The sequence below is a fragment of the Boleophthalmus pectinirostris genome, unplaced genomic scaffold (genome assembly GCF_026225935.1).
Source record: "Boleophthalmus pectinirostris isolate CB_2022bp ecotype Guang Dong unplaced genomic scaffold, ASM2622593v1 HiC_scaffold_12, whole genome shotgun sequence".
In the NCBI taxonomy this organism is placed as follows: Eukaryota; Metazoa; Chordata; class Actinopteri; order Gobiiformes; family Gobiidae; genus Boleophthalmus; species Boleophthalmus pectinirostris.
The window spans coordinates 25,661,485-25,681,949 of NW_026571018.1; the positions used below are offsets into that span (position 1 = coordinate 25,661,485).

General features: G+C 37.3%; 2 protein-coding genes across 5 annotated transcripts in view; both read right to left on the bottom strand.

Moving 5' to 3' along the window:
* Positions 1-7,183, bottom strand: part of grik1a (glutamate receptor, ionotropic, kainate 1a) — a 46,198-nt gene extending 39,015 nt beyond the window's left edge. The window contains exon 1 of the mRNA XM_020923065.2: positions 6,996-7,183. Coding sequence (XP_020778724.2) covers positions 6,996-7,077 — 82 coding nt within the window. The 5' untranslated portion in view covers positions 7,078-7,183. The remainder of the gene's footprint in view (positions 1-6,995) is intronic.
* A 1,210-nt stretch (positions 7,184-8,393) lies between these two features.
* The window catches only part of LOC110158501 (rho guanine nucleotide exchange factor TIAM1-like), a 52,960-nt gene continuing 40,888 nt past the window's right edge, over positions 8,394-20,465 (bottom strand). For 2 of the 4 annotated variants that reach the window (XM_055148613.1, XM_055148614.1), the window contains 12 exons: positions 14,527-14,742; positions 14,371-14,439; positions 14,124-14,249; positions 13,876-13,984; positions 13,450-13,629; positions 13,247-13,365; positions 13,056-13,164; positions 12,113-12,171; positions 11,886-11,982; positions 11,501-11,588; positions 11,164-11,333; positions 8,394-10,908 (listed from right to left, as the gene is read on the bottom strand). In XM_055148613.1, the coding sequence (XP_055004588.1) occupies positions 10,355-10,908; positions 11,164-11,333; positions 11,501-11,588; positions 11,886-11,982; positions 12,113-12,171; positions 13,056-13,164; positions 13,247-13,365; positions 13,450-13,629; positions 13,876-13,984; positions 14,124-14,249; positions 14,371-14,439; positions 14,527-14,742 (1,896 nt within the window). In that variant the 3' untranslated portion in view covers positions 8,394-10,354. Of the gene's footprint in view, positions 10,909-11,163; positions 11,334-11,500; positions 11,589-11,885; positions 11,983-12,112; positions 12,172-13,055; positions 13,165-13,246; positions 13,366-13,449; positions 13,630-13,875; positions 13,985-14,123; positions 14,250-14,370; positions 14,440-14,526; positions 14,743-16,820; positions 17,038-20,465 lie in introns of those variants that run through there. The other 2 variants (XM_055148616.1, XM_055148615.1) reach the window with 2 other exon arrangements.

The following is a 20,465-nucleotide window of genomic DNA, read 5'->3' on the forward strand; positions in this document are numbered from 1 at the left end:
GGTTTTCAAACATTTTTTAGAAATAAAACTGTAATAAAATAAAGATAGGACATTATATGTAATCCCATTGTGACAAGGCAGTGGCAGACCCCTCCTCCACAAAAGTAACATCGTACACCTTTAAGTGCATCAAGAGCAAAAAATAATTGCATTGTATTTTATTGATTAGGCCCTTGAAATTACTATAATAGAACAATGTTTAAAATAACCTTTGTCAAAAGAGTAAGTGAAAATCTCTCTTATTCAAAGTGGCATATTGATTTCTTTGTTTTTATCATTCTCATTTCAAAGCTTGCACTCAAGCTTGTTTATGAATAAACAACAAAATAAACAAGCAAACACATTCTCCTCTACAGTGTATCACCCGTTGGCACAAAGCAGTCCCAATCCAACACACTATAAATCTTAAAGTAAAGTTAATTAGTCCTGAGCCCACTGCGACACAATTATACTCAAAAGCAATGAGCGTATTTTACATTCAGGCCCTGCCAAAGTTTGTGAAGCATTCGTTTTCTTGGCATGGAAATAAAAAGTGAATTTGCTACAGGTACATCTATCCTGGCACATATGAGAATGTTTGCCCTGAAGTTGAGGCTTTCTTCTCCTTTGAAAATCATGGATCCATTTGTTTTGGAGGCACAAATGTTGCAGACACCAGTGCTTTCTAAATGAGACAATTTAAAAGGAAGGGTGGGGGACAGATGAAAGTCGATGCGGTCCAGTCAGTCTCCTATCACTCTCACATCACAAAGGAAGACCATGTGCCAATACATACAAATGAACGCTGGGGATTTTCGCTCTACTTTATGACAGACCATGCTACAGGCGACTATTGTATTTTATATAGGCCAAAATCACCAGCCTGTGCCAGTCGGAAAAATGATCATTCTACTGTGGAGACCCTTTGCACAGTAAATCTTAAGGTCTATAGCTCAGCTCTGAAGCGGAGCCTGCCAACTTCCAAAAACTATAAGGAAAGTCCCATAGGAATATAAATGTTGAGGGGATAAGAGTATTTCGAAATGTTAAATACCTCAATAATTAAATGCAGAGGGCATTCTCACTGTAACAAAAAAAAAGCTTAATTAATTTTTGCCATACACTAATAATATTCTGTAATTATTGTTCTTTTGTGGACGTACTGGCTTGTCAAAGCCTGATCTTGTCACATCTCAGAAGCTAAGCAGGGGCAGGTCTGGTTGGATGGGAGACCACAGGGAAGTCCAGGTGCCACAGTGGGGAGCCAGTGGCAAAAACTTTCACTGTGTCCTTAGGCAAGGCACTTCACCCACATTGCTTAGTATGAAAGTGGAGTTGGTGGTTATCGGAGTGGACGATGGTGCAGATTGTTAGCCTCCTGTCCGTCAGTCTGCCCTGGAGCAGCTGCAGCTTCAACAGTAGCTTCCCACCACTGACTGTGGAGTGAATGAATAATGAACTGTAAAGTGTCTGTCCAAAAAAGCATTATTGCTCTTTTTTTTTTTTTTACCAGATAACCCTCTGCCATGTCAGTCATTACTTCATCTTTGCACTGTTTCTCCATACAACCTCTTCTATATAGTTGAAAAATATATGAAAAATATTATAGTTATTTTTGCTAATTATTTTGAATTTAATATTACCATTTATATGTTTTATCTTTGTTATAATATATTGTGATGTGTGAGCTACTGTGTCCAAGTAATTTCCCTTGTGGACCAATAAAGTTTATCTAAGTATGGCATTAAAAAAATCTATCAGAGACATCTGTAACTGTAATTGTATAAAGACAAGGTATGTTCAATAACATGTGAAAAAAAGAATGCAAATAACATCTCAGTGAAAATGTTAAAACATGTGCTTCTATATTAACTATCTGAACCGAAAAGTCTGTTACTTTTCACCACTGATAGCAGCCTCTATCTTGCAAATATAGGTTAATCTCCAATTGAACTGCATGACGATTTTACCGAATGCCTCTTGGGGCTAAACTTTGCTCTTTTCCACCGTTCACCCGTAGAGTGTAACTATGTAAATCCCCCTCAGACAGTTGTGTGGATCTTGGCTCTGCACTCAAGCATTAAAGCCCTCCTCATTGGTTTTGAATGAGGCTGAATATTAATGCATGTGACCCAGAGCTACAGCACGTATCAGGAAGTTGTGGCCCAAGTGACTGTGAAGTTCAAATGGAAAAAGGCGTTTGTAGAAAAAGAGAAGTAGTGAACATTGGCACGGAGCGATAACCTGAGTCAGAGTGAAGGTTAAGACAGGGCAAAGTTAAATTATTCAGGCCATACCACTCAAATCTCTTCTCCAATAAATGATCAGCTTCTGTAAAATCATAAGAATCTTTCCTTTTGATTTTTCTTCTCACTCAGTAGCACTCAGCATATTTTTACTGTAGCCTCATTGACCGAGCTCATTTGCATATTGAGTTTTTTAAGCAAGATGCTCTTAACTCAAATGTGCAGACTTACTAAAGTACAAATAATTACTAAACATAAACACTGAATTTAAAGTTGTTCAATGCATTGTGAGAAATGTAATCTTGTGACTTTAGTATGTTAAACTGAACATGTTGAACCTGTTGACAACTATAACTAAGATAACGAAGATACTATATAGCTGTATGGTTTATCAAGGAGGAAAACGCAAATTAATATTACAGAAAAATACACTGTAGAGCAAGAGAGAAGCTTTATTGATCCTGAAGGAAATTCAAGTTTTGCTACAGCAACATTTCAGCTGCGCTTCTCAGTTGCCGTTGTGTCTCAGTCAAGGGTCAAAGGTGCAGCTTAAAAGAAGGCAGAGGCAGCACTACCATTTGGCAACAGTAGTGACCGTCTAGGGCCCCGAAAACTGGACGGGCCTCCAACCAATTGCCCTCAGGCCAAAGCCTCAGCGCAACTTGATTTTTTCTCAATATGACATTAAATGAAAGTACTTTTACTTTTAAACAAGAAATCATCATCAAAATAGTATCTGATTTTCAAATCTATTTTAACCGTCAAAGCATCACCCCTTTCACATTAGAATGGACTAGTCAGCTTGACCCTAATTTGAACATAAAATCTGTATAATCATTGTCACATCATAGTTCATGGCCATACCAGCTTGTCAAAGCCTGATCTCGTCAGATCTCAGAGGCTAAGCAGGCTGGGCCTGGGTAGTACTTGGGTGGGAGACCACTAGGAATTTCAGGTGCCACAGTGGGGTGCCAGTGGCAAAAAACTGTTGTTGTGTCCTTTGGCAAGATACTTCACCCACATTGCCTAGTATGAAAGCAGTGTGAGTGATGGTGGTGGTCAGAGGGACGGACCTCCGAGGCTGAACAGACTGGCAGCCTCGCTTCCATCAGTCTGCCCCAAGGCAGCTGTGGCTACAGTAGTAGCTTACCACCACTGAGTGTGGAGTGACTGAATAATAAAAAACTGTAAAGTGTTTTGGGTATCTTGAAAGGCGCTATATAAATCCAATCAACCAACCAACCAATATGTAATGGATGTAAGCAAAAATGTAACTGTACAAGCAAATAACAATTAAACAACTTTCAGCTCTGGTTATCTAGTAGGCTATCAAGTTTACAATCCACCATAATTCAAATAAAGATGTGCATGTCTCATGACCAATGGGAAAAAACAGACAATATGGACAATAAATATGTACAAAATAATACAAAAAAAAAAGTGACTATAGCGAGTGTCCCAAACTAAATTTCGCTGAGGTCCCCCAAATTGCTAACTCTGCCACTGACAGGAGGCCTAGTCAGGTAGTGTCAGCAGATCTGTGTCAGGGCAGTTTGAAGAGAGACATTTTATTACTACTACTATGTTTTTAACTAATACAACTTCTTAAACTTTTCTGAAAATGGTAACAATAAAGAGGTAAAGAGATATGCAGCCAAATGTTATAGACTAATGAATCTAATTAGAGATTTAAAAAGAAACAGCGAACTGCCAGAACGTCTGCTGTCCAGAAGCAGCCCACTCATTTGGTTTAATCATAAAGACTGTGACTTTTATGTTAAGACCACATATAAATGTATCCACTACCATTTAATAACTCATCAATATTCCCAATAAAAAGCACAATAAAATAACATTGTTTTATTTTTGGGAGGAAAAGAGTCCATTTAAAGTCTGTGCAGTTTATTCACTCGTTTGTTCACCAAAAAGCTTTCTAAAATAATAGCTTAAAATGGAGTATTTGACAAAGCTGTTATGCTTTCTCCAAACACATAACGCAGAAGTCAACTTGGGAAAAGACAAACTAAACTTTAAAGTCAGTTTTATACTTTGTCCTTGTCGTTTTACGTTCCAGGTCAAATCACACCTTGTATTGTGACCACAAACAGGTGGAGTGCAATAAGGTTGAGTGAGTTTTCTTATTGATGCAAGAAAGTATGATTAAATAAATAATTAAAAATGCTATGAAAAAATAACTACATTGCACCCTTAATGAGAACTTTTATAACGAACGTGATCTATACCAGAACAAATATAAGACCGCTTGTATTATCAAAGACACTGCTTCAAAGGTCTTATATTACACAAAATGGACTCTTGTGAGTTTTAAGTAGTAACAATAATCGAAATAAAGTGATATCGTATCGCCAAAGTTTTTATAATATCATGGACATCACAATATATCAAATTACAAGTCTCTTTGCTTAAATTAAGAGTTATGGTGCAGCAATAACTACAAAAAGACAGAGGAAACTACATAGACCATGATCCTTTGCTCCATTTCAGTGTAGACTACATGAAGAAATAACAGTTCTAAACGCTTTTAAGTTGTATTTCTTTGGATTAAGTCTTATCAAGGCATTTTAAGAGAAAAAAGGAGCATATTAACAGTTTTGTTGCCTCCACAAAATATCGCAATAAATATTGTACCGTGAGATGTATATCGTGAAAATATCATACCGAGAGATTTGGATATTGTTACATCCCTAATTGTGAGCCTCCACACCATATTGTGAGCTTTGCCACGATATCGCAATAAATATCTCACCATAAGGTTCATATCGTGACAATATCGTAGCATGAGACTTGGATATCGTTACACCACTAGTTTTAAGCTATGTTATAATGTTGTTACCTTGTCAAAAACATAGCTGGAGTTGAGTTTTGTTTCTTTCACAATGCTTCAGTAATCCTTTAGTTTATCTATATCTCCAAAGCTCAAAATGCTCTGTTCCACCTTGTGATGTCATGAAGCAGTAACTTTGAAGTGAACAGCTACCTTTTACCGTTTGTTCAGAGAGATTGGCAATTCCAGGGCTGAAGTTTGAAGGAGCATTTCCTGTATTACCACATGATGTCACAAGGTGGAAGAGAGTGTTGTCAGTTTAAGAGAAGAACTCAGCCTAAGTATGCAGGGTTTGTGTGCTAAACATGTGTGAATGAAACAAAACAAAACTCCAGATATGTTTTGATGAAATAAGATTATATCATAGATCAGAAAATAGCATAATATGGGCCCTTTATGGAGAAATTGCATTAACTCTATTTTAGTTATCATTAGTACCTATCAAATTTAGTACCAAGTATCAAACCTTTTACTTAGGATCGTCATTGATGTAGAAATGTAACATTAACATTCATATTTAGCAGGTGTTGGGCAATATCTCATGACATTCACTGAGGCAAGCACACATCTCGAACTCAGTCATATTACCTAAACTTGTGGCATTACCAGTCAGTAGTCCTTATTTTATTCAGTCAATTAAACTGTGGCATTACTAGGCAGTTCTGTCCTGACTTTAAGCCTAAGGAGAGTGAGTGTGCCTGTGGGATAATGAAACTCACCCTCCTCTCACGTCTCCTCTCGTCTAATCAGGTGAACTTCAGCTGCTCTGCTCTGACTCCACACAACATAAGGAAAAGAGAAAGATTACGAGGCCTTCTCTGCCTTTGTCACATCTGTCTCAATGATGGATAGATGTCAGCAGCAGCAGCCACTATCCCAAATGAAAATGGCCCAAAAGGAGTATAAAGCAGCCTGCAGGGGGAATCAATAATCTATTACTTTTACCTGTATGAGAGCAGAGAGCAATAATAAGCAACTGTATCATCCTTCTGTATTTACTCAACAGCAGTTTAGTGCAATGTTGTGCCTATACCTACATGAGTGTTTATCCAGATAACATTGGCAGCCATTCAAGAAGTAATATTTAATTTAATATAACTTTCTATATGTGCATTTCTCCATAAAATCCATAATATAACATTAACAAAAGTGGAAATGAAGTGCAGTCCTTAATACACTTAAAGACACATAGCACAAAATTTTAAGTGTTAACTGTTCAACTTTCTTGTGTCTGATGTTATTTTTGCATGGAAAATTCCACAGAAGGGGATTCAACTCTAATTTATTATTCAATTACAGCTATTTTCATTGCTCAAAACCTCTTGCAGCTACGCTCCTTTTAAATTATAGGACAAAAGCGATTCTATGGGCATAAGATAAAGCTGCCCAAGTGCTTTCTCTTTGGCTTTTAGGGGAAAAAACTCAGCATCTGTCAGAAACAGAGAGGTTCAAAATACAAAGTCATAGATTTTTTATTTTTTTTTTGGTTTATATTCCCCGTAGTCAAAAAAAAAACACATCAAAAACCAGAGTCCACACTAGAAAGAGCTCTTCCCACTGAGCAGTCACAGGTCACGCGCTTGAAAAGACAATTCTTTGAGGACAGTCAAGTTCAAGTTTTGGCCAAAGGGATGACTGGTGACATAACAGGAGCTTTTTCCCGAAATCCACCAGCAGATATGGCAACAGAGTCATGAAGAATCCAACAAGCTATTCTATAGGTGAAGAACAAATAATACTTAAAAGAAATAGTGTCAGATTTTGAACATTGGAGTGGTCTTTATCACTTTCACTTAAAAATTACAACTTATGCCAATAAATATTTGAGGCTTTGTTATATGATATGGAATAGTGCATATGTATTTAAATTGGGAAAAGCGCTTCGACAAACCCTGAAGTCGTGTGTAAACAGCTGTTGCGCTTACCGATCCGGAGGACTTGAGAGACGCAAACCCAGAGATGCACAGTCAACAGGAGACAGGTAAAAAGTCTACTTCTGGTCTCCATATTGCTGCGAGAGGTCTCAGCACGAGTTTCCACACCATGACAGAGGGAAAAGAGCCGTGTCCACGAACAGAACTACCGGAGCCATTCCAGTCAGGTACTCCTAAACGTGTTCAGAGCACTTGGCATCACTCCGCCTCGCCAATAAAGAGAAATAATCAAATCCAAAAAGAAACATGGAAAATCTTGACTTAAAGAGTAAAGTTTTCGTTTATGCGTAACTCCAGCGTGGTCTCCTCTATTAACTGTGGGCAATACGGGGCAATCTGAGTTAACCGCTCCACTCAGAGTCAGCGCATCCCTGGAGCAGGGGAGAGAGAGGCGCAAAATGGTTTGGGTTGAACAAGGGACAGCGCTTCCGGTGGGAGGTGTCAGAATAAAAGTGTGGTCTATGCCTTTGACCAGTAACGTTACATATAGATTACACAATAAACCTAGTAATAAGATCAGCCTTCAACAAGTAGAACACACACACACACACACAAAACGCACACAGATGAAGTTCATATTTCCTCAAACCACTTAGGCCTACATCTTTGGTACATTCAAAATAAAAGATCGTCATATTTGATGGGGTACTGTTTTCTTAGGCTCCTTCCATGTGAACTAGAATCGAGATTGTTCACTTTTTATGCAAACCTTTTCACTCTCTTGACAATCTTGGTGGGCTATAGGCTTCTTGCTTTTACATTGAAATCAAGAACTTTCAATTTCCATTACTTGTCCTCGCACTGTTCTTGGCAGAGTTTGCGCGTGGATTGTGGGCAGATGGATTGGCAACACCGGTCCAGATGAGAGGAATAATCTTCAGGTTACAGGGCAGATGTGAGATTAACTCCCCTCGCTACCACGGAGGTCTTTATCAGATTCTGACCGGGACTGCTCCACTCAAATCCAGTTCTTGAATAAAGGAAATAGGGGCATGATATGGAAATCTCCCTAGTTTATAATTACAAGATCACCCCAACCGAAACACCCCTTCTAAGTAATTAAACAGATATCGGACCTCAATTTAGTTTGACATTTGGATATATTGTCGTCAGCAGTGATATTTTGTTTATCACAAAGGCAATGAATTAAAATACTGGGGGCCAAATGACTCAACGCGCCAAAAACTAACCTGCTGGACTCTGGACAAAGTGCCTATGGACAATCTTAATTAACTCACAAAATGACCATCCAGCTTCTTCCTTGAGCAAAAACACCAAACCTGACATGAATACTAAAAGGATGCAAACAAAAATACGTTTTTCACAACAGTATGGACTAACTAAACAAAATGCAGGCCTATGAGAACAGAAGAAAGTCATGCACATCAGATCGCTTTATAAAATTTATTTTGACGTAAAAATGACACTCCACAGCGGTTGTACGAACAGTTTTCTCAAAGTACAAAAAGGTCAAATTTCTCACAGGATATTGCCTCTAAGGAGATTGTACCTCACAGTCTGGGTCATGAGACAGGAAGCTAAAATCTATAAGTTCAACATCACAACAGCATCCCCCCAAAAGTTGATCTCTCCTTGCGTGAATCCCCTGTTAAAGTTGGATATTAAGTGCTGTTGAATACATCCATTAAGGTGCAAGGCTGTGAGCATGTGGTGACAATACAGTGAAACAGCGCAGCCTGGTGGTCACAAGGGGAAATGCAGGAGAAATAACGTTACAGGTGTTGCGCTGGCATTCCTGAAAAGTTGTGACATTGTCTGATACTATGGAAAAGGTTTAAGGGCTATGGGTAAACTGCATGATTGAATTTCCATCTACAGTACAGTCACTAGCATGGCTCCGGTCAAATAGTTTCTTAAAAACAAAGAAAATTCAAGTAAAACAGGATAGTGATAGGTAATCATAACGGCATTCAGAATAAAGACAACAAGTAAGCACAACAACAGAGCAATGAGAAGATTTCCGTAACACAAAATGGACATTAGACATTCATATGACACAAGCTCATCCATCTTAAAACAACACTATGTAACTTTCTGCAACTAAATATCCAACCTGAAACTCATGATAAGTTCAGAGTCAAGTTATTATTGAAGTTCATGAAATGGAGACAGAAAATAAGCACATAGTAAATTTGCCATAATAATACATTAGAAGCTACTGTGGTAACACTGGAGTTGTTTGATAGTATCCCCAGCTCAAATGACCTTTGTGCCCTTGGGCAAGACACCTCTCCAATCAAATTTAGCTTGATTGCCTGTTAGATGGCATTTGAATAGGCCATAAACTAGCAATGATGTTTTTTTTGGCTTGTCCCAGGGCAGCTGTGGCAACAAAAGGAACACACCATTAATTAGTACAGTATACAGTATATAATTAAGTGACGATGAGGAAATGAATAAATAATACAAAAGCCTATGTCCCCAAAGCCACTGTAGCTTATTGATGCATTGATTGTAACTGTGTTATGGGACCAGTGGATGTTATCAACACTGTAGACCAAGTTTCAGGTAAAAAAAAAAAAAAGTTACACAGTGTTGCTTTAAGAGTTATGGCACCATTTACAATTTACAAACAGTTTATAACACTGGGAATCTCATCATTAGTGTAAAAATACAGTAAAAAGGCGTATATTAAATAAGTAGACTATATATTGTCCAAACTATATTGTTAAAAAGGTATTCTAGGAGACAAAGTGAGCTGCAACACATTTTGTAGACAAGGTTAATGGCACAACATTGTCCGCTTGCCTTTACAAAGCAATGTGCAGCCGATATTAAGTTAACTCAATTAAATCACGATAAAGCTAGTTGGATTTCACCATCTGCTGCAGAGTGGTGCTGAGCCAGACGCCCCTGATGAGAAAGTCAGTAACACAGCCCTTGGGTGCTCCAATACAAACAGTTTCTGAGTCCGAAAAATAAAACACCATCATTTTGTGTGGAAAAATATACATCTTTTGGCCAGAATCATCAGTGTTTATGCATTAGCTGCCTACGTTTAGGTGCTTTTGTTTCAGTATGTGCACTTTGTATTGGCGTAAACATGCAGTGCAGCTGTTCACATAGTCGCATACAAGGATAATGTGAGATAGTAGAGTGTAACAAAACAACTTGTGTCTTCAAACTGGTCCCAACAAAATAAAAGTTAAGCTTCTATTTTGTTGGAACCAATTTGGTTAACTCCCTGTACATGTGGGATTGTCAGACCAGGGATATAAGTAAATGGGAATGCAGTACACAGGTCTTCCTCTAGTTTTAAATAGTTTTACTTTAAAGCTTGTTTTTTGTTCAACCTGTTGGTTAAGCAATGTTCAACTTATAATAATTATTCAGAAGACATCACCATTGCAGCGATCATCTCGCCTCACCCAAATTATTTTATGGTCCATATTGGTTGCCTCCTCCACTGCACACTGCTTTCGGGGTGCAACCTTTAATGACAGGGTGGGAGAATGGGACAAAGCAACACTGCAAGAGCTTATCGAGTTCATTTGCCCAGCATCATTGCAGTTTCTTTCTGTTTCTATGTCAAGTTCATTCATTTTTGCCTCCAAATCAGTAGGCTCTGTAGATGCTGGCCTCACAGACTTGCAATATTCGTCATCATCACTCAAAATGTCTGTTTCTTTGACTTGAGTGACAGTCGCTTGCTCTTCATAGGACCCCAAGTTAAATTGTTCCTCTACCCATCGGTCTGTGTCCTCTCCCTGAGGTTTGCGGGGCTGAAGAAGTGCATGCTGGGAAGGCATCAAGCAAGAAGTAGGGTTGGAGGGGTCTGAAGGATCAGAATCTTGACTGTTGTTGTTGCCATGGAAGATGAGGTCCGTATCAATAGTGAAGCGGTTTCTCACCAGTTTTCTGAGAGTTCGAGTTGGAGCAGAGGCTGAAAAATACAATTTACAGAGATTATATTAGAAGCCATTTTTACAAATGTAATTCATATCATGCAGTTTTTCCATACTCATAATGCTGTTTTTTGGGGGTAATAATTCAAAGTGATTAGATCTGGTTTAGTTTATGTTTAATATGTTTAATGTTAATTAGATTAGATGTTATATCAGCTATGGTTATGGTATTTCCTTATTCACAAATTTTCTTTCCTAAGCCATACTTGCAGCACTGAATTTGATGATTTTACCTGCTTTGGTCATGGATGGCCGTGCTTTCAGTACACACAAGCGTTTCCCTCCAAACGGGACATACTGTTGGTTCAGAGGCAGAGACTCAGTTTTGAGAAGCTGTAGCCGGCGTTTCTCTCTGATTGTGGAGTGCACGGCTTTCAGGAAGTCCTTCTTACTCTCCGGAGAACTGCAGCATAGACAAAGTGTAACTGTATTTATACTGAATTGTGGAGTAATTATACACATTCTAGATCTTGAGAGTCCTGGCCCCCAAAACTTCCACTACTACATAAGATTTTTAAGATATTAGAAATACTTAAAATGCAATATAAAAACATGTTATCTTTATCTTACCGGCAGCAGAGTTGAAAAGTTGTTTCTGGTCTTCCCTCAGATTCGGACCTGGTGTGGACAATTTCACACATGGCTGTGCCCTCAGAATCTGAAGAAGACAGATATGATCTATAATGTAACAAGTATTTTTCCTTTAAAAAAGAGGATCTTAGAGCAGACAGCATGGAGATGACTAAGAGTGTTATGAAGCAGAAAGACAGTGGGTGTGAAAAATTATGTTTATTTCTACATTTCATGCTTTAGAGAGGCCAGATGCTGCAATAATTGGATGCAAAAAATCAGCTAAATAATAGATTTGTCCAGAATGATGTATCAAGAGATGTACTTGACTGTAAGAGAGGCTTGGCTTCTCAAATTCTTCTGAGGAATCCTAAAATGAACTTACTTGCAGGTACACGAACTTGCAAAGTGTCAGTTGAGATCATGTGACGGAATCGGAAAGGAACCTTGTCTTCGTTGACGGAGGCTCGGTGAGACGTACCCTGAAAAATGAAAGAGGGGTGCAATACATCAATGTGACAGCAGAGGGCACTGTATAACTATCAAATACTAGTGCACTGTAGATCGCATATTCAATGAGAGCTGTTCAAAGAAATACAGGAATTTACTTACAATTTTCTTCCTGTGCTTGGATGATTCCTTGTAGACAAAAACAACGGCTGTTTTGAATACTATCGGGACAAAGAAGAAGAAAAAAAAAGTTGTAAAACTAATTGCTTAGTAAGTTATGATCATTATCAACTGTTAAGACATGAGACTCCACATACATAATTTAGTGATCAGCCAGGTAAGGAACATGATAAATGACAGGTAACTATTACAATACATAAAAAAATAACAAAGTATGTTTATGTATATTATAGCAGAACTATTACACTTTTGTTGGATTAAACAGAAAATTGTTCATAATTCTGACTAAACAGAAGCATGTCCATAACGAGAAGCTAACTGAAATGTTATACTCTATTCACACCATGTTCTCTACACAGGTTTAGTGTTCTATACTCTGAGATTATCACGGGTCTCATCTGTTCATCTGAAATCCTCGTGCTGGCAGGATTGTCAGAGTTACATAACTGTGCAGTCATGCACCAGGTTGTGTTCAACATCATTTACCCCATATGTATTTGATAATGAAGCACAAATGACACAGCAAAAATCTGATTTAGGTATAAATTAGAATACTTCAACGGTACTGTGTTCAACATACAAATAATGCACAATCGATACTTTTTTGAGTAATAGCTTTAACCATATGTTTCCTTGCAATTTACTTACATATTGGTAAGCTTCATTTCTTTTCTTTTTTTTGTACCTATATTACTCATATGTCTACTTTTATTTATTTTTATTTTCCTTTTTTTATAAATTACTTTTTCTTTTTTTTGTAATTTTGTAATTTGTAATTCCATTGTGCAAGTGTAATGTTTCAACATACAAATGTATTATTCACTACCAACTAAGTAGAAATACACATACACCATGAATACATATACATAACTTTATAAATTTATCTTATTTATCTGATATATGCAGTTGTTAAGTAGATCCTTACCAAAAGCAGCCAACTCTGGGTCCTTTTTACTCTTGACCAAAGTGGATGGAGCATTGATCCAGCTCACTGTGGAGTGGAGAAGCAGATCTCCCATTGAGAGGTCAGGAACCTTGAATAAACAATAACATTGATTTAACTTATAATTAAAGGTTGTATGGTTATTACATACAACAAATATCGTAAGTGCTTACCACTTTTTTATTGGCTGTCTGTTCACTGATGAGCTGATCAAACACTGCTCCATATTCTTCATGCAGCTTTTGCATTTCGTTGATGTGACTTGCCACTTTGTTCATGGCTTTCATTGCAACTGTGATCACCAAATAGATGATAAAGTTAAAATGTATAGATATTTATCGAGTAAGTAAACTAATTAAACAAATAAATGTGTTACCATCCAGATGATAGTGCTCCTCACTGTCTGGGTCAGTCAAAGAGTACAGCTCCCTCAGCAGTAGGGGGTATTTAAGGACCCTCTGAATGGGTTTGATCAGGTATGACTCCAGGGTGGACGAATGCTGCTGTCTGGGGTTTCTCTCAGCCAGGAAGGCTTTGAAATCGGGATCAGTTTTTGCTAAAAAAAAAAAAAAAAAAAAAAAAGAATCATGAGCCCTTATACTGATTTTGGCAAAAGGTTACACAATATGCCACCCTCACTATTGACTACTTTCTCTCGTTTACCTTGGCTTGTGTTAAATTGTGACCATGATTGATCAATATCATTACTTTATTGTTGTTTGATTAACTTAACATTATGTTGAAAATATTTCACAAATGCATGCATGTTGAGTCAAGTAGTATTTGCCTGTTTCTTTTTTACCTTTGGCCAGGACTTTAGGGACTTTGGTATGGCTGGCACAGAAGGCGCTGTAGATTTTGAAGCGATCAGCATAATACAAGAAAGATCCTCCCAGAGAAAACAGAACTTTCTGTAGAATACAAAAACAAACACATTGATTTGTATAAGACAAGTTCAGTCCATTGTCAGAACTAATTTGCAACTAATAGTGACTAATATTAATATTACTAATATTAACGTGTAACTTATAACCACATAAAAATGAAAACCTTAAAGTGCTCCACTCTTTCCAGACAGTCCAAATCTGGAACCAATCTGATCCCGTCCTCCAAAGTACGGAGAAATTCCACTTGGAAATCCACCATCTCTCCAAGGTTTCCAAACAAGACATCCAACTACACAAAACAGACACGAGGTTTTCAGTCAGGATCCTTAATAATTTAATTATATTATGTTGTCACTATGTTATTGTTTAGTTTGTTTTTTTATTTCTATACACAAAGGGTTGAGAAGTACCTCATCTTGTGTTAGGATGCTGTCTTTCTGCAAAGGCTTTAAGTAACAATCTATGAGGAACCTGAGATCCTAAAGAACATAAAAATGAGTCAAATGCCTTAAATTAAAATAAATAATTACATGTGTGAATGAGAATTAACTTTTGCTTGTACTGACTTTGACATAAGTTTTCTCAGTGTCCACCAGTTCATTGATGACCTTGCGGAGTTTGTCTGCGTGTGTGAGCTGTTTCTGGGTTGCCGTGCCAACAGCAGGTGGGGCAGCGGAGACTGGACTAGGGGACAGCGAGGAGGATGAGGATGACGAGGAAGAAGCTTCAGGAGTGTTTATGTCGTTGAGACTGCGGCAGAAACCAATCACCTGCTCTGAGCTCTGGGGAGAAAAATTAGGTAAAAATGTTGAGTAATAAATTTGTTGAAGTTGCAGAAAATAATAATACTAGTCGCAATACATTAGTACTGTTACTATTTTCTGATCTATGATATAATGTTGTTTCCTCATCAAAAACATACCTGGACTTATTTTCTGCCATCTACATATGTTAAACACACAAACCCTGGATATTTAGACTGAGTTCTTCTTTCAAACCGAAAACACTCTGTTCCACCTTAAGATGTAATGTGGTAATACACTTTGTTTTAAACTCCATACACCTTCACTAGAATCGCTATTTTCAGCCATGGAATTGCCAATCTCTACTAAACAAAAGGTAAAATGTAGCTGTTAACTTGAAAACTATCGCTTCATGACATCACAAGGTGGAACAGAGCATTTAGAGCTTTGGAGATGTAAACAGACTAATAATATATGGTTACTCAAACATGTGTGAATGAAGCAAAACTCAACTCCAGGTATGTTTTTGAGGAAGTAACACCATTCTAACATGACTTAAATCTCACAGTTTTGTGTGGGGAATATCATGACTTCAGTGATTTGGTATGGAAGCATAAAGCTGACTGGAAATTACAGCACACATTCTTTCAATAACTGCACCCTCAAAGTGTAAGTGCAGAAAATACCAAGGAAGTACCAAGCAAGAGCAGACCTGCAGTGTTAGTAACCGAAGGCTTGATTTAAGGACTCTAACTATGTCCTCTTCTTTGACTATAATTTTCACTCAATAAAGAAAAATGAATCATGTTCTTGTTTTGTAGTTAAGATCAAAACAAGTACTAGAATACAAAATACTGAGCTTTGAGAGAAGTAAAAAGTTTTTTTTTTTTTTTTTTAAAGTACTACTGCTAAGTGCTAAGTTGATGTGGATCTGTACTTTTTGTCAATTTTCTGTTTCTGTTTTCTGTTGGACTAATGATAGCGAATAATTTGATGCAATTGTCGTACTGTATACTGTATATCCCACAGAACTTTATTTTGTGCATGTTTGAAATTGTCTGTAGACCCACAGACTGTAAATAAAGAACACTCAATGGCAGGAATACCACTGTATATAAAGAATACCTCAGTCGTCCAGCTAGAATCCATGGTGAGGAGAAAATTCAGCTTGTCGACTGGACAAAAGTTAGTTTGGTTGAAGACGGTTCGCAGCTCATCCAAGCTGAACTGAAGAAGCAGCTTGGATGAGCTGCAAAACTAACTTTTGTCCAGTCGACAAACTGAATTTTCTCCTCGCCACTGTATGTAAAATCAAGTATCTATTTGACTAAATGTGTTTCTAATGCATGATAACAAACTGTTGCCATTTGTTGACAGTTAGGCTTCAGCAGCTGGGAGACTGTTTTTGCTGATTTCACAGCTTTTTTGCACCAATGACAAACATTTCTTTCCACTGTGGTATCCAAACTAGTCTAACCACTAGAGCAGCAAACAAGTTTATCTTGGGCCACCAACAAATAGCATATTAGAAGACAAATAAATACACCATTAAATAAACATACAAGTGTCAGTTTAAATAATAATTATAATGGTGTAATAGAGTAAAAAAGTTGTAATTTGTAACATTTGCACCTGAATCAGTAGATTTTTATGAAATCAAAAGCAAATTACAAATCAAAAGACCTGTAAACACTTCATACAACAGTGTCAATACTGTCCACACTGGGGATGAATGAAAGATTATTTAAGAATACCTGGATGCAGTGATGAAAGAAAAAAAAATGTACACATACTACAGGGTTGATAATTAGCCATATACACACACGTCGATCTAGATAAGCAAACTCATGGTATCTGTAAATGTTTCAGAATGACTAAATTATATCACAGTTGTAAAAAAATGAATACGCACTGTAGTTACTGTAAACATTGATACTATATTATCCTCTGCTATCCAACACAACTCACTTATTGGTACTTGACAATTTATCCAGTCATCTAAGTGTCTAAATTAGGCCAAAATACTCTGCAAACTGTCAGTATATTGGCAACACTGGTCCCTATATCCACACACCTCAATCTCATATCAAAGCCAAAGAGAAAGGATCAGGGCTCACCAGCTGTAACGCCTCATAGATGGACTCGGTCGAGCGTTTGAATTTGGAAAATCTGCTCTTCCGAAACATCGACATGTCGACTTGGGACAAAGAAAGGTCAAAGACAAGGCAGGTATCAAGATTCTTGCAATGCCGATTCTGTAAAAGCCATTTGTCACTAAAATAGCTATCTTTCTTTCTCCTCAAATGTAATGGAGAAGAAGAAATATGCAGTTAAACGAATGAAAACTGAGCTAAAAGGCTGGAAGTCCATCAAAATTACTTCACTGATTTTTGAAGCAAAAAAGTCTTGTCAACATGTAATTTCTTAAGGAGAATCCCACTTTGCAGTCCAGGTGTGTAGATGCAGCAAATGCAGCAGATAGGATTACAACATAAAAAACAAGATCTAAAGTAGGGTTCTTGAGAGAGAGAGGGGGCGGGGTCAGGAATGAGGCAATGTCCAGCAGAAAAAAGAGCAGGAGTCAGTCTGTTTGTTCTTAATAAGTTGCCAGTCTAGCAAAAAGATTTAAAACAAAAAAAAGATAAACAAAAAAGTACTCAAGAACTAATAAAATAAAAAACATCAATGTGGCAGAAAAATCTCCAGGTTGTTTTCAAATGAGAGTCAAGATTCCCTGACTAGGCTCTTCTTTATCAAGGGAAGTCCACAAATTGCACCTGTCACTGACAAGCCATTCCAGAAATACAGCCTTTCTAGATAACCAACGTACCACGCCATTTCCAAAAAATGACTGAATGAAGCTTCTGCTTGGAAATGGTACATACCAATTACGGCATGTATAGAACAGTGAGTGAAGAGGAGGGGCTTCATAGCATGCACCAACCTGTTCTATACACCCACTGCTGAATTAACCACATATTACAGTGAGTTAATCCATGCTTGACACATCATTCTGTTGTCGCAGAAATACTATTTGATTTAGCTAGACACTTCAGATAACCTGAATTCATTTTGCTCCTTAGACTGGGGCAGGCTCGCACTTGTGAATGTCAGTTTGGAAATAGCTCTGGAAAATAAAGACTGGATGGGATACAGCATCTGACAAAGCAAAGAATAGGTAGAGAAACAGCAGTTTAAAGCAGTTGGATATGTGCACAATAACATGCTATGCTATAATTGAAAATGTATATATACCACTTCCAGTTTTTTTTTTTTTAACTTGAGACATTTCTCAAATAATGAAAAAATAAAAATGAAAAAAGTAATTTGTAGTTTGTTCAAATTATCATTATTATAATTAAAAATGAGTTTGTCATGGCCTCTGCTGTTGTATGACGCTGACTTTACAAATTAGTGCAGCACTCCATCTAGTGGTAGACACAAGAAATTACAGAAAACCTCAGAACATGCAACTGAGCAAAACCCATGAATGAGAGGAATCAAACCATTAACAAATGCACAGCAACAAAAATAATGCCTTTCAATTCAATAATAAATATAGAGAAAACAGTACCAATGCAAGGTCTAGGAAGATTTATAAAAAGACATAATAAAGTCTAATAGACGCCACAAAGACAAATAAGAGTCAACTCTTAAAACTCCTAAGGCTCTCATTTTAAACAATGAATTGAATCCAAACTAAAATTAACCACTTTGTCCTTGGCACTTACAGACCTTGTCAAAAATGTTCATAACAATCAAAACATTTCCTCCTGGTGTTTCAATCTAAAACCAAAACCACTGTCTCTATAATGACTGTTATCCCCGGCAATCATTGTTTTATTCTGTGTTGGGTTTATCATACTAAAGAGGTGGGCCCAGGCTTTGTCTACAATAATGAACCTTCCTGTTTCCCGAGGCGAGCCAGACATCCATTTATCTCCTCTAAATGATGTGGATCACTGTGGAGAATGGAGTAATTAGAATGTGCAGATAATTAAAAATGTCCCACTTTGAGTGTTTTTCTTCAATCTCAACAGCATGTGACCGCGGGTGCACACGAAAATGAGGTAAAATGCAAGTCCAGACTTCACCAAACTAGGGACTGGTGGTGAAACAATGGGATGTTATAAAAAAGGGAAAAGACATGAAATTTTACAATGAAGGGGTCCCAAGGAATATGAGGGAGAACTTGAAGACAATGGATGTGCTTCAGGCTTGAGTCATGGTTTACTGGAGGATGGAGAGTTAGACAAGCTGTGCTGTTTGGAGAGACAATGGTGCTCGCAAGTCATTTATGGAAAAGACAACAGGGGGTTTGAGTGAAGGGTAAGAAAAAGGACAAGGAAAAAAAACTTACAACATTTAAATTTTTTAAAATAGAGTTAAAATAGAGTTTTTTTTCATTGCAAGGATAGGTACCAACTACCAATACAATGACTATATTACAGTACAAGAACAGTAATCAAATTGCACACTATACTATTTGCTTTAGCTGAAAAAGTCCTACTGACAAAACGTGCTGCTTCTACTGGAACATTTCCCATATGCAACCTGTCATTCATGATAAAGGGAGAACTCCAGGAAAACCCCACACAGAATTGCCCCAAATAGCTGTTCATTCACTAGAAAACAATAGAACATTTTCTTCACAGCTTCATTGTCATTGTATTATATAACATCAATTTGATAAATTTCTAACCTTCAGTCATTCATTAATTCAAAATCAAAAGCCCACTAACTGGTGTTGCAAATCAGCCAAGGCTATAAACGATGACCAGCATCACATCACAGCATGTTAATTTATGTTTTCTGAACCTGTTCCTATCAAGTAAACAATAAAAAAAATTAAAACACATTAGAGTCACTAATATTCAATGTACTGCGTCTAGACTGTATCTGATACAATTTGTTTGCCCTGCTTTGAGACTGAAGCTCAGTGACACAAGCAGAGACAGGACAGTGGCAGTAGCTTTTCCCATTCCTCATTTTAGAACGGGATATCGACAGGAACAAAAATAATTGTTTCCGGTTGTTACTGCTCGTCAGCCATTGCTGTGGTAATGGATGTGACAGGCGTAACCAAAGGAAACGGGGCGACACTGCCATCGCAGGTCTGACCCTGATCAGAACAGACACTGGTGTAATTACAAAGTGATGCAGTTTGGGATGCTCTTTGCTGCACCTGTCTGTCTCTAGCCTCACACCTATGCTATAGACAACTGTTTATGAACTCAACAACAGGAACAATAGACAGAGCCAAATCTGTTACACAAAAACAGCTGTTCTCAACATAAAAAAAATAAAAAATCAGGCCATATGTTGGTGCTAATGGTAAAACACACAACCAGATGTCCATATACGCAATAAATTGAATGTGATGGAAGTATAATGAAGAATGTGTAAGCAGTTCAAATCTCAAATATATACATTTTAATATTTACTATTTTATTAATTAGTTATTATTAGTTTGAATTATTATAAATATTTGAAGATTACAATCACTATCAGTAATACACACTTACAGGAGGGATTAAAACTTCATAAGAGGTAATATTATCAAATTAGTTGCTAAAACTAAAATCTGCAGCAATTTCTTAAACTGAGACTGTTCTGGGTGATTATGTTTAAATACATAACATCATTATTTGTGGTCTGTCACTAATCATGGGCATTTTTTTTTCTTTAAGAGAGGTATATCAAAGCAGCATAAGTGAAATGTATCCAACAGCTCAAGCATATGACAAACAACCCTGTCAACG